The 15,410-nt window shown below is 37.4% G+C and overlaps 1 protein-coding gene across 1 annotated transcript in view; it reads right to left on the bottom strand.

The window, feature by feature from the left end:
• The window catches only part of CDH13 (cadherin 13), a 465,789-nt gene that overhangs the window by 362,844 nt on the left and 87,535 nt on the right, over positions 1-15,410 (bottom strand). Inside the window, exon 2 of the mRNA XM_014942408.1 lies at positions 14,479-14,590. Coding sequence (XP_014797894.1) covers positions 14,479-14,590 — 112 coding nt within the window. The remainder of the gene's footprint in view (positions 1-14,478; positions 14,591-15,410) is intronic.

Below are 15,410 nucleotides of genomic sequence, written 5' to 3'. Positions count from 1 at the left end.
TGACCACATGCACAGCAGAGCTAAAATACAAGACCAGGAAAGAGATTGAACTATCACCATGTTATTGAAAGTATAATAAACCTTTTGATTCAGTTTTCAATCTGAGTCTCAGCCAGCTCTTGGTAAAGTCAATGAAAGTTGTTTCATTGAAATCAAACCATGTGTGATTAGGTCCTCACAGAATTATATGTAATAGTATATTCAAAACTGTAAAGAGTTTCAGGTTGACATCTAAAAGCCTATTTTCCTTCTGGAATTCCGCAATGAAGCTACTGTAAAAAAGCATCAATACATAATTCAGTATAGTGGAAGGATTATTATGAAGGGTTATTAAATATAGCTCAAAGATTGTGGATAAAAAGAATGAAATCCCTCATTGCTTCAATCATGCTATACTGACTTACACCAAATGCACTGTTTCAGACTACAAAAAACCTGTTCCAAATTTCAAAACGGAACCTCTAACACAGTATAAGCAATAACAGCACTATATTGCAAAAAGGGGGTAGAGGGGAAAAAGGCTCCTAAATCTCAAGATAAGTTTGGAGATTGTACACCGATATTAACTTAAAATTTAGTTTTTCATGAAGTGTGCCAGGACAAGGCAAGAAAGTGTTTCTTAACTTAGTTTGCCAATTTTACTCTCAGGCTAGAACTGTTATTGATAATATCCATCACAATTCTTTGTCTTCCCAACAGGCTGGCAGAATTATCTGAGTAAGTGCTGACTCACAAACCTCAACACCTCCCTGTCAAAGTTAATCTGAAATTGATTTCACTTTCCAAAGGTAAAACAGAACTGCATGAAGTCAGCGGCAAATGGCATTCACAGATCAGTGTTCAGCACTTTTTGTAATTCCTGTAAGATTTCATGAGTTTACCACAAGAGTTTTCTACCAAACCCTTGAAAGCTTCAGATGAAAATAGTAAATTATATTTCTGTCTTTCTTTGGGGGGAAAAAAGAATATATATTTTCCCCTATTTTGTTTCAATTCCTGTAATCCTTCTAATGAGATTTTTTTAGTACAAAATTGGGAAGAAAGTACACAGAACAGTATTTGCTTTCATTACTAAACATCAGACTTTGTACAGCTCAGTTTTGACAGTAGAAGAACTGGCAAATGCCATTGCTAATTTCTGCATGGCTTTAAAATCAGGTTACTTTATTAGAAGCTAATGAGATACTGCTATTCAAAAAATCCTTCTTTAGAGATAATTTGTTCATCCATCTTTCACTCCCTTCTTTCAAGGGAAGATTTCTCTGTTGCTTTTCCACCTGAAGCCTCTGAAATTAAAAAAAAAAAACAACTGAGGAAGTACAAGCTTGATAAATTGACTGATCACATGGAAATCAACCATTATCACTTCAAGTTAAGGTCTTAAGTTTTATTCTGCAAAAAGTAAGTGAAGTACCAACCACTCATGTGTCCTGCTGGCATGCAGGATGGCAGACCCAGGTAACACAGCTACATAATCTCCTTTGCTTTTGATAACACTGCTCTTAATTGAGTAAGCCAGATGGCAAATAAATCAGGGTATGCCTTTCCTGTAATCTATTAATGAACAAGGAGGAGATGATGTGCAAAGCAAGAAGCGTTCAGGATCCTTCAAGGGCATCCATGTTGCTTTTCTCATTTCATAGCAACATCTAAGTTATTAATTTCTCTGCAAAATTTCTATTGTCATTTATCATTAATAATGATCACTTTAGGGCATTCCAGAGAGGAAATGCAGTCTTGTTCTACGGAAATCAATTTACTGACACCGTTAGAGCTGTGCAAATAATTTATTTTTGGTTCAGCTGCCAAGCAGAATGTGTTGAAGGGTTCCACAGGATAAAATTCAAAAGAAAAATAATTTTTTGCCAAATTAAAAAAGTAAAAATAATAAGTTGTTCAATGCAACAGAAAGCATTCCTCAACAAATGTTGAGCTTCTAGCAAATGTAGGAAAAGTAAGTAAGGCTCCAGAATTACAAAACCATAAGGTGGAGGAGGAAAAGCCACGATGTTGTTCTTGTACCCAGTAGCTCCAGTATTCCACCAGGATCTGGAAGGCTTCAGTTCAGCTGCTCTGCTTGCTCAAAGCTACTGGAACCTGTATTATCTCCTATCTAGGAGAGTTTAGAAAAGTTCCCTAACCACCAAGCTGTGCCAGCCCATTTTTTGGGGCCATTTTCAGTTGTATCCAATTAATCATTGCAGGAAAAAACAAAAAGCAAATCATAGGAATGTGGCTTGAAAATCCAGAGAAAAAGGCACTTTTTCCTCTGCTTCTTGCTGAAACTGATGTTTAAAGGTTTCTACATACTTTGAAATCATCATAGCCAAATATTCTCCTGCATGCATCACAAGCAGGTTCCAATTCCAGCTCCCTGAATACTTATTAAAATACTTATAAAAATACTTATTTTAAAATCACAATGCTTTTTTTTTAAAAAAAAAAAAGCATTAAATAAGTATAAGCACTCAGGTGAGCTTGGACTGAAACATTAACTTGCTTACGTCAAAATGGACAAACTACCAGGCTATGGAGTCACTCATTTAATCCTTGTGTAATTAATCCCTTTCAAGTGTAACAGTTTCAACAGAAGGAAGAGGCAACAGAAAGGTAAAGCAGTGGCAATGAGCACAGCTAAAAGATTTCACTCTCTTGGGTATATGGCACATGTAGATCCAAGTAAAAGCTCTGCTCCCCGGGAAAGCCTAGATGAGAAAATACTGTGTGGCACATAACATCTTGAAGATTGTCACAGAGACACAAGAGGACAGGGAGAAGAGAAGCAGAGGTTTGCTGTCTGCTGTGCTGTATATGCCCGAATCTTGCTTAGAGGGCTATATTCAGTTTTTCCTGGGGTTTTGGGGGGGTTTTGGTATGGGAAAGAAGGGAATTGGTTGCTTGTTTTTTAAAGAACACAGAAAGGCAGGAGGTGCCATTCCTGCTTCTGCACAGCCCTACCCAACAGCCCAGTGAAGTCCCACTTGCGCCAGCTCAGTGTGTGCTGTCACACTCCCTGCATCTCACATCTGTTGTGCACGGGCCATGCAAAGCCTGCAATGCTTCTAAGGTTCTTTTAGTCTAATTATGCACTTTAATTGATCTTTATGGGCATTATCTATTTCTGTTGTCTTTGTGGAAATAAGCGCTCCAGATTTCATCCCGAGTGAAACTGGCTCTCTCCCACCGTTACTAACCTGGCAATACTGCATTAAAATCATGCTGATTTTTTCACAGAGGACAAACTGAAAGCAGGGGCTGCTTCTGAGTTTAGAAAACTCCCCGCTCCAGGAGGAACACTATTATAGACCTGCATTAGAGACCAGTATAAGTAGTGAAGTGAGACAGAGAACGATTTTATGACCTTTACCTGTGACCTACCATTTCTAATCTGGTCACATTAAAGCCTGGCCTTTGATCTTACTTAACAAATATTTATATCTTTATTAAACTTTTAAATCTGTCAGTTCTCATGGGGGCAGCACCAGCTGTTCTAGCAAAGGCTAGCAGCCAGCAGCCTGACTCCCTCCTGACTCCTGACTCTCGCCTACATATCCCAGGCAGCAGGGCTGTGGCACCAGCCATCACCTAATTCCTGTGCTCACCCCAGCCATTACATTTAAGGGGTCATTAAGAGAACATGAAAAAAGCCAGTCTAGATTTATTTGCTCAGTTACCTAAAATCCTGTACAGCTTGCAGCTAGGAAGAACACGAGTTTTGGCACAGACTTATGCGGGAAATCCAAACTTCAGCAGAAAGAGCGCTCATCTGTGGAAGCTGAGCTCCTTGCTGTATTTACAGTTCTGAGCATAATCACTCCAAATCACCTGTTTCAGCACAAAAACCCCACACATGCTAGGAAACTTAGATGCCTTTTCTTTTGCGTGGCTGCATAGGTTACAGTCACCTTACAGTTCTGCCATTGCCAAGCCTTTCCCAAAGGGCAAACATTTTGCATAAGCAAAAGCTTGTGCTGAAACTCAAAGAAATTAGGGATACGGTACACTGAAGTAAAGTTAAATTTCTTTGTAGAGCATGGAAGGAACTTAAATTAAAATGCTGCTTAAATACCTTGCTAAATCAGGATCTAAAGCATAGCTAAGGTGCCAGAAAGAGTTAAGTCAAACGTGCCCAGCACTCATCCATCATACAAGTAATTTCATTTCAATTAATTATCAGTGCTAACTGTAGTTAGTATCATACAATTCTGGGAAATGATGCTGGCTTACAAAAACAGTAGTAAGTAGTCAATGCCTAATAATTCCAGAAGCATTAAGATTAATAGATTTATTATGTAAGTGATAAAGCTTCTATATTTCAGTTTCTTCTAACTTTATTGGAGAAGCTATTAAAGACAGTGTCTCAAAGAATAAAATTAAAGTGCCAGAAGTAATAATATAATTTTTAATAAAGTTTCTTATTTTGATTTACAGTCGACAGAAGCTCCTTTCTATTATGCCAAAAAAGCTTCTGCCTACCTGCCTAAGATCTGACATTTCTCAGAATAAATACTAAATTTTACAGAGCATTTGAAGCATTGCATTTTCTTATTAATCAGGACGGTGAACTGATCAGCTCTGTTAAGTTAATTTTAGGCTATTTCCTGTGTCACAAACCTAACTTAAAAAATTAAATGAAATAAGCTCTTTGGTTGCAAATTATACTGTGTACTTACACAACACTGCTTTGATTTCTCTAGAAAGATATTGTAGAAATCAGTGTTTCCTATTTTCTTCTATGTCACATTTGAATTGTTTTTCCAAAATACTTATAGCTGCCTCCCTACTCTCCATATCATTTGATTAAATCCAGCATCATGCTTGAACACTAACTCATACAGAGGAATTAAAGAAGCTCCCTTACGCTTCTGTCAGCTCTGCCTTGCCTTCAGGTCTAAGGAAACTCTGTGGTCATCAGGGATAGGGCTGAGCATTGGACCCCGAAAGAGAGGAGTCACTCTGCTGCAAACACTTCATCCCCTCCTTCCTCAAGCACCGAGACAGGCAGAGGAGGCCTCTCCTTGAATGCAAAGAGAGCAGTTACTGGAATTGTACCGTTCCCCACAGCAATATAGACATACCACTCCAAGCGTGACAGCGCTTCGAGACAACTTTTAACCTAAAATGGGTCTGTGAACCATTGGTTGGTGCAAGTTTGAGTACTGAAACGTTCCATTCCCAGGAAGTGATATACACTCTTAATCTTTCTCTTCCCCCAGTATATACGGCATATAACGTTACGCATCAAAGAAATAGGTGCATCGTACTAACAGCAGCTATCCATGATATCGTGTGTTGTGAAACATAATATCAGGAGTACAGTTAAAGAATGATAGATTTTGGCAGTTAATGCTTCACCTGTCAAACAAACAGCAAAGTAAACATGAGATAGGCAATGAAAACAAAAGTGGTTTAGGTCACATAAAAGCAACTTATAACCTTGGCATTCAAACATCTTCAAATTTTATTTTTATCACAGGATCTAAAACCAATTCGTTTAAAGTATCCTTATGTTTACAGTTTCAATTCAGTTCCACAAAAAAAAAAAAGGTAAAGTTGATTAAACTATACTGTGAATGATATTATAGACAATTGAAGAGCCGGAGCACACTCTTAACCACTTTCCACAATGACAAAACTACAAAATACTGTGAGCTGCCACAACACAACTCAGGAACTATTTTAATCAGGATTAACCCAAAATGCGTTCATATTTGCAACTGTTTATGGTGCTGTGTACAGTTGGGAACCAGTACTGTTACCCATTTCATGTTCTGACAGTGCTGTTGCATTCACACGCCCATGCAACTTGGGCATAAGCTGTGCTCCTCTGCTCCTCCTCTTCAGTCCTACCTTTTTCTTTTGTGTTTCTCAGCAGGAGAAAGGAGCACTTGGCCCAGGGTACAAGTCACAGCAGCTGACTGTCAGGAATAATTCCCCCTTCAGGGAACACAGTGAGGGAGAAGAGACAGAAGAGCGACAAGAAGAGATCAAGGGAGAACGAGCAGGCACCTGAAGTTTCCCGAATTGACTCTTCTGGGGGAAGACACAGGCTCTGCTTTTCATACATCAACATTTCCCATATCATTTGTATAGTATCCTTTATTCTAAGCCTCGCAGCAGGACTGCTTTTCCTGAGGTATAGTAAAACCACCAAAACTTTCTTCTGCCAACTGTGCAGCATTCTCATATGAGGACCAGAAGAAGGCTACAGGGAATCAAACACTCCATTGTCACTTTGGTGTCCACACTAGTGTATTTTTATGTTTTTTCCAAAAGTAAAAACATTACATGCAGACTTTGTGTTCATAATTCCTTGAATTCAGCTTCCCACTGTATTTATTCTTCAAAGTTGAAGTTATATTTTTGTATAGGTTGGTATTAATGTTTTATAAAGGTCAAATTATAGTGTTCTCCCTACTGTTTTATTGTAGAAGTTGAGAGCTGGCACTGTAATTAAAATTCTAGCTAAAAAAAGTCTGCAGGAGTCCTACTTGTAACCAGGCAATTTGGTTTTCTAGCAAACCAGAGCACATTTCCTGTTGCCTCTAGTTCACTGCCACACAAAAGGAGGTAAACAAAACCCACGTGCCTGAATGCCTTTATACAAACAATGTTTCTTACCAGTACAGTTAGTAGAGAATATAAATACATTCTAGTTACAGAAAATAATATAAATAAAATTAAAATAAAAATGCAGTCATTTTCTACAACCTGCTTCTCAATATTTTGGCAGAAATTGCAAGAGGAGGATAACTCAGTTCACACTTATAAGTCTAGCCACAGTGTTCACACCAGTGCTGATAAGGGATGTAAGGGATTTACAATTTGCTCTTCAGTAAAATAAACCTGGACTCCTGGCTGCAGAACAGTCCCATTTACTTCAGTCTAACCTGCATTTAAGTTCTGGTCCTTGCTAGCAAGTGTTTCAAAAATGTCAAAGGCACCAATGCTGGTTACAACTTCAATGTCAAACTTCTCTTTTGCTATCAGCTATGTGCAAACTGCTCAAAGCCCCTCAGTTCTGCTTCAGTTCTCTCCACAGCCAAGACAGAGAAGGTTGCACTGATATTTTTTATTTTTTGGGGGGAAGAAAAAAAAAATAAACAAATCAAAGCTAGTATTGAAAGTAGAGCTCCTGTCTAAAAAAGCAACATCCCAGATCGCTACAGGAATCTTCTTTTAGGCCTTCCCAGGGCTCCCAATTTTATTTTCACCTAGTTTAAAAAGAGTTCTTTGGTAAAGAAATATCAGATTTTTGTTAAAGATAATCCCCTTTCAGGCAGGCTTTCTTTAGCCAATTTCTTATTTCAACAAATCCTACCACTCACCAGGGTTGATATTTTTTCAGAGATTAAAAAAAAAAACAGAACACAAACACTGTAGTTAATATTCACATCACAGAACATGACATGCACTTACTCCACTATCTATAGCTTCACTTGTCTGCCCAACAAGAAGCAGGAGGTACAAGGCATACAAATATGCACCAAGTCATTTCAAAATGACTAGGGTTTTCAGAATCAATCCATAAAAAGTTACTTTTTCTCTCCCTTCTCTAGAGGAAAGAGTTTGGGTGGATAAGCTGAACGGAGACATAAAACAATATCAAGAACAGTAGCCTCCAGCTAGAAAAAAGCACTCAATCTAATACATTTCTGAAAGACTTCATGAGATTACTGCCAGTGTTGCTTATTCTCAAAGCGAGACTGAGAGATCACATGCCACAAGAAAGCTATGTTAAAAAGGAGATGTGTCCATTAAAGCAGACAATAGCTGATGCATACAGACAGATTGCTCTGTCCAGGAAAAACTGCTTTAAATAAGCAAAGGAAAAGAAAAACTGCAAGTCGAAGCATAAGTATAATTACATTAGAAAAGTTATAATTTGATTTGGATTAGTAGAGAGAAATTCTAAAAGCTAAGAATTAATTATGAACTACATCTACAATTATTTTCAAGAATACTTGCATGCTTTAAGATTATCATTAACTTAAATGAGATTCTACGTTTAAAGGAAGATTTAACCTCACACGCTCCCATTAATTCTCGCTAAATGTCCACACTGCTTTGAAACATAATGGAAAAGGTTAGATAGCCATGATTCTTTTGAATGGTGCTTTCCTAAGATTCTCAAATGAAAAGTTCTGTCAGCCTGTGAAAATACAAAGCTATGTATTACAGGAATGCATTAAAGTCTCAGCATGCAGTAATTTGTGCTGCATCTGTTTGTCAGATATGAACAGCATCTTCCTCCTGAGAAAGCTGAGCTGATGCTGCAGCCTCTTCAGCCTGACCCCAGCTCTAAATTCTAACCAGAACTCATATGCCCCTGCCCCTCAGGAAGATGATCCTGGTAAATTTTGTCAACCATAAGCAATTAGTGTCAGATTATTTATTGCCGAGTTCACCCAAAGCTAAGGGACCTGCATTTTCCTAAAAGGACAGATTTTGGCCTTCCAGCATGTTCAAACACCTGAAGAGAATGAGACTGCCTCTGGGCCTGCATTGCTAACCAGTTTGGGAGTAATACCTTAGTGAACCTGGGGTTTGTTTTGGAATTGCCAATGAACAGAGAAGTGTTCCACTGAAGCACCTGAGGAACTTATTAATACAAGGTTTGCACTGCACTGAGCGAGAGACCCATCCTGTTAATACTGAGCAGTTGATCATTGGTTTAGACTATTAGAACAGCTGGCATGCTTCAGCCAAATAAAACCTAATGTATTTAAAAAAAGTCTCCAATTGAAACTATTAGAACAGCTGGCATGCTTCAGCCAACCAAGACCTACATGCATTTATTAAAAAAAAAAAAGTGTCCAGAAACAAATTAAGTCTCAAACCAAATAGTCTGCTACTTTTACCTTCCTAAATCAAGACCAACACATTAATAGACCATTCACTGTCAGTGTGAAGACTCTCATCCACTTTTTTGGTTGTTTTTTTCTGGTTTGTTTTTGGTTTGGTGTTTGGTTGTTTTTTTTATTATTAACCGAAGTTGCATGGCTTTTCTCAACAAAAGAGAGAAGACACTTTCTGAGTCTAGATCTTCATTTCCCCCACCTTATGTCAGTGTGAAGACTCTCATCCACTTTTTTTGGTTGTTTTTTTCTGGTTTGTTTGTTGTTTTTTTATTAACCAAAGCTGCATGGCTTTCTCAACAAAAGAGACAAGACGCTTTCTGAGTCTAGATCTTAATTTCCCCCACCTTGGGATTATGATGTCAAGAGGAGGTTTAACCAGCACATATGGCTTTCCCTCTACTACTCCACAAGAGCTGAACACATCCCTGAGAGATTTTGACTTAGCCCTGAAGATGTTTTCCAGAGACTAAATAATTCTTTTGCATTGTTCAGTCTAATGTTTTTCAAAACATCAAGACTTTTCAAAAACTAGTTGAATTAAATGTATATATATAAAAATCAAGCAGTCTATTTTAAACTCACTTCTCAGGTCCTGTTAATAAGCTGACATGCATTGTTTGGAAGGCAACTGTCTCACCAGCTGGCACTCAACACCATTTTTTCCTGTTTTATTTCACTTTAACCATGTGTGAAAGCAGTTTAACAGGTGATGTGATATTCTGTTATGTTGCAACATCAATCTGCATACATCTATTCAGAGACACATCTGAAATGTTCTATATTACTTAGTCACAATATAGATTTGCAGCACACATGCAAACAGCTTTCTCCCTCTGTGTGAGAATTAAGCATCAAACTTCAATTAGAAAGCAATGCCTTAGGTATTTAAATGCTAAAGGATCTTCCCTTTGAAGATCCTCCTCACTTTGCCTCCATGAACATGCTGTAAAGTTTGCTATCTCCCACTTTAAAAATTACTTCTATAATTTTGCAACCATTTTGCACAACCTCAAATATTCCCTGGAATTTTGGTAATATGCATTTAGCTTCCCACAGCCATTTACAGAACAGTGTGATTAAGAGGTATTCCTACCACCTGGCTTCAAATCTTAATATTTCTGTCCACATGGCATAACAGAGACCCAGACACCTGGTCTTCATTACGTATCCAAGCATCAAACTGAAGCTCTGGTATTCAAATTCTATACACGGGTAGATGCACTTTAAGATATAGTTTAGAGTATGAAAACCATTCAGCTATCTGGGTAAAAAAGTTGACAGACACATTTCCATAGAACATGCTACCACATGACCAACACAGAAACCAAGTCATTTTTCAACATTTTGCAAAGAAGTACATTTCTTAACATAGCAAGTTATTTACGTGAAATGAGAATAGGTTTAAGATGCCTGTAGAATTCAAACTGTGTCAAAAACTTATTTATTTTGAATAGCCACAACTGTTTTAACAAGGATATGTACACCTGTACAGATATGTACACCTGAATAGGCGAGAAACCCATAGTTATCTAGCTATTACCCAAAAATCTAGATAGTTTTCCCTGCAAGAAATTACTAAGCCAAGCATCTTACCTCACTTGAACATGTTCTTTTGCAAGCTACAACTACCACCTGTAGTTCCAGTTACCGAAAACCTGCAATATTCAGCACGAATTGCTAACATTGGCCTATAAACCTCATGTTAAAACTCTGTAGAAGGTTTGGCATATTACGGTATATTGAATTAGGCTGCCACGTGATCTCTATACAATCCCCAGAAAAAGCGAAACAGGAGGAGATGAATAAAGTGTGTGTGTGTGATAACACATGCTGTATGGATCAGTAAACAAGAGTAACAGCAGTAATATTGATAGCATGAAAGAGTCACAGAAAGAGACCATCTGTACAGTCAAATGGCATGGGGAGTGGGAAGAGTGGATGTGATAAATCACAAGTCTCACACAGCATCATCTGAGAAACAACAGGAAATATTTTGATGTGAGCATGGTCAGAACTGTGATCCATGTACACACATGCTCTTGAAATAGTAGGAATGGTCTTCTCTGATCTTTCCACAAGCATTATTCAGTTTGAACAAAGGATATCTTGTTGGAGGCTACAGCTTTGCTAGACAACAATAGAACTGCCTTTAAGCATTAATGATAATCAGACTAATATATTTCTCATCATATGAGTAAACAAAGATTTTCAATATGGTTGAATAGAAAAGTCTTTGTTAAAATCCACAGACTAAAAAAGCGCCCAAATGCAGACAGACAAGCCCTGATCTTGACGCAGCCCAAGCTCTGAAACATGCAATCTATCACGTAAGAGACAGAAGAGGTCAGCCATTAATTAACATCCAAATTAAAGCTTTTCAAGTAAGGGTCAAAACTTCCTTTGTTTTGACATTTAAATCACTGGCAATGTATTCCCCAGTTTAGTATGCGCAACACATCACCTAATGCCTTTATGTTAATTGCCTCAATTTTTCAAGAGCACTCTTTGATTCATTGTCAATTAAAAATACCCCCAAAAGCCAAGACTCATGTATGTTAAGTATAAACATGATTAATGTAACACAATTACATTTCCACGTTTGATGAGTCTGATTAGGAACTTTCTATCAGCCTGGCATGACGAAGCATTGTCACTACCAGTGACCTGTCAGCCTTGCCAAAGACAAGCCTGCTGATGGGGAAGCATTTCATGGCCACAAATGTTTCAGAGAGGTGGAAAACCTGTAATTAAATGCTGTCAATTATCACCTTATCAAGAAAGTAGCAATCTTTATGATTTTTTTCTATCTGATTGCAGAAGCTGGTCCCAGGTCTAAACTAAAAAAAAAAAACTATCAAGAAGAAAATTCCAGTAGAACAATTGCTTGTTAAGAGAATAATTATGTGGAAAGATCCTCTAATATTTCCAGAAAGTGATTCTATGAATCCTCTCCCACTGCATGAAGGGAACATCTGTTTTAAGATAACTGCACTCAAGGAAAAGAACTGGACAGACCAAAAGCAGGAAAGCAATGCCTAATTTTGTTTGTGGTCATAAAAACCACAAGTTATAAGGAGATAAAGGGGTCTGATGAAAAAAAAAAAGTGAAAATTGGGATAAGTAAACACAAAAATTAGGACAATAAAATGGTCCCACTCTGGAGGTTGCTGTTAAGTGAGATGCAATGGTAAATCAGGGGGAAAAAAAAAAAAGTCAGTTCATCCTAAGCACAATGGGATAAAAGCTAAGAAATAACAAGAGAATTCCAGTGAAGCTAACAGGAAGAAGGGTATCCATACACAGCTGGACTAATGTAAATGTTATGGCCAACTTACAAGTAGGCTTCGGTAATAACTAGTACAAGTCAGAATAAGATAAAATTCTGCACCCTCGGTTTGGGCTTCTTTTCCTTCTTCCCATCAGTAAATGTAAAATGTAATTAACATTGCCATATGTAGAAGTAATAAATACATAAGAACAAGTCATAACCTATATTTAATTACAAGAGAAATACTAGCAATGAAATGTACAGTAGGTCCTTGTTTAAATTGAAAAATAAAAAAAAAGAAAGAGACTGTTTTATTGCACTTCAGAAAAGAATTAAGGAGCTCCTTGGCTTATCGAGGACTACAAAAGCAATCACTGCTATAGGCCTGCTTTGCATACTCGCTCTATTAATTTACATAGCCCTGGTAAGCCTCACATTGCAATGCAACTGCTAAATTACACTGCTCTTGGGTAATGGGTATAAAAAGATGCAAGAGCATGCAAAGTGTATTCAAACACACAATTAAAAATATCAATTCTGTTGACAGCCAAAATGAGGAAACTGTGCAGAGGTTTAATGCTGCTGCATGAAGGACATACTGTTTACAAGTGATTGAATTAACTAGAATCATGCATTGACAGTCTGCCTTTGTCGAACATTACATATTAGGCCAGTTTAGTGTCTGCTTATTAAAATAATTTAATTCTGAAGATTGTTTCCAGGCATTTCTAAATCTCCTCCTTGCACTAATGATAGCATCTTAATTATTGTGCTAGTTTCACACAAGTGCAATTTGCTGGGTCATCGTAGAGCAGCCCAGTCAATTTTGGCTTAACCAACTCGGCCTTTAAGTATTTGGGCAGGCGAGCACAAATCAGCAGGAGATCTGGCCAGACACGCTCCAGCCTCAAAGTTCAGAAGCAGCCAAAGAATACAAGGGTTATTTTTACTCAACACTAACTTGATAACATTGCTTTTCTTTACATAGATCTTCAACTTCCCATGCTTGTTAAATCTACCACGCTTTCTATATTCTATGAATTTTTACTTTTAACTATGTAGGAATGATGCGTTCATCAGTTTTTTGAAATAAGAACTTAAGAGCAAACAAAATTGCCAAAAGAAGTCTCTTCTAAACTGTATAATCTCACATCCCTGTGAACAGCATTACTACTTATGATCTAAATTTCCTCTGAAAATGCAACTCAGACTAAGTAACTTATCAAAATGCTTAAACTATAAATGTTATCTTAAAGGTTTTTAACAGGCCTAACTAGTTTCAAGCTGAATGGCTTAATTTTCAACAGACTCCAGCAAGTAATGCTGACATTTCCTTTTGAAGGGTTATTGCTGTTTTAGTACAAGTGAGCACAGATATTACGCCTTTATCCAAACATACGTAGCAGTGAAAATACACTAATATGTAGTAGCAATATCTGGAGGGAACTGAGATGGGAAATGTGTGCATTTAATGAATAATATTGCTTTGCATTTCTTGGTATCACCAAACAATCACTATATATCACGTTGTAGGATCTAGATATTGTACGTAGATACCAAGCACTACTGTCCCATGCTGTGGATCTCAAAAGAATACCTGGTTCAAGCAAGCATGACAAAGAAACTAATAATAATATGTATCACATGTACAAATGCCACTGTGTTTGGAAGTTATGAAAAATATCTTTAAGTTTTAAAAATTATTAACCATTGGAAAAGGTATTGTCTCAGTTTAACAGTCTTGAAGTCCCAAAGCCACAGAACTGAATGAACAAGTTGTAACACTTGCTCACTAAAGTATTTGAAGGAATTAACATCAGGACCAAAAGACAGTTAAATCTCCTTCAGTTTAATGCTTTGAGTATACCATGCCAGATTGGATTTTTATAATGTGACACCTGGTCACTGGAAATATTACTGAATATCCCAGTTCTGCAACACACGTAGTAACAATTTGCTGTCACTGATGACCACAAGCTTTGTCCTGCCTCCTCTGAATTTCATGTAAAGAAACACTTAGTCAAGTGCTGATAAGCAAGCCCTGATTTCCAAGATTATAGGGAAGACTATAAAAATTCAGAATAAATTTACTTTTTAAAGAAATGGATGATCCTAAGTTTTCAGTGTTATTCTAAATCATTATATACAGTATTTTGCCATCTCTAATATATGGAACAGAGTAAAGTCTGTGGAGATATAGAATTAATGCAGGGGAAGCCAGACAGAATCATGGCCATGTTCAAAATCCTACACACAAAAAAAAGCAGCTTTCTAATAAATGGCAAGAGTGATATGAATACATAAGCAATTCTGATTTTTGCACAATAGTAATATATGAAAATAACATACAGTTCAGAATTGGCTGGTCCTCTGTGAATTCAAATGGCTGTTCAATATAAAAAACCTTTTGCTGGAATCCAGGGACACATCCTAAATCTTCTGCACATGCAAGCAGCAGAACCTGAGGAGAAAAAAAAAGGAAACAGCCTTTTAACATCCACTCATTCATCCATCATGTTGGCTTCTGGGAATGATACTGGGTTTAGGCTCAGTGCTCATAAAACAAAACATTGGGCTTCATGGTCATAAAACAAAATATCCATCACATCACACTTGCCCCTCAAATCTTGCTAAATAATTTTTATGTAAGTTTTTTTGGTTTTATATATGCGGGCTGATACGGAAGTTACAAAATGGTAGCTTCCAAGGTTAAGTTCAGTCCAGGTTATCAACAGAGGATATTACTGGTCTTTGTGAAAACATAGGATGCAACGTTGCTACTAAAATCACAGGTAGGCTTAAATAAAAGTGCTTTACTTAATCATGTGAGTTGATTTTAATAATTCATAAATTAGAGTCTGCAAAGTTTCAGAAAGTTGATCGCCAAGTTACAGGAGGAGTTCTTTATTCAAGGATAAGTTTCACATCACAAGAGTTGCCTTTTATAAAATAATTTCTTCACTATCAAATGTCAACAGTTGCCTTCCCCCTTCCTCCCTCCCCACCCCTGCCAGCTCCAAGCCACAGTTTGTCCATTTTCCCTGTAATCAAAAACTTGTTTACACCAAGAAAAGACTGAAAATGAAATGTGTACATCATACTGGAGGTGGATTTGAAGGTTAAAGTTGAATACAGTTTGTGCCACTGTTAGTATGTGATCACCAAAGGTCCCTGTCACCACGGGAATACCTTAGCAAAGGAGGAAGCTTAAAAGCAAAATAAATTGGTTGGAAATAGGTACAATGCTAATCTCAGACTCTGAAGGTTTGTGTTCTGTCCCT

Source organism: Calidris pugnax, unplaced genomic scaffold, assembly GCF_001431845.1.
Source record: "Calidris pugnax isolate Ruff unplaced genomic scaffold, ASM143184v1 scaffold28, whole genome shotgun sequence".
NCBI classification, from domain to species: Eukaryota; Metazoa; Chordata; class Aves; order Charadriiformes; family Scolopacidae; genus Calidris; species Calidris pugnax.
Note: the sequence above shows the minus strand (reverse complement) of the source record. Positions and strands in the feature narration are given on the sequence as shown.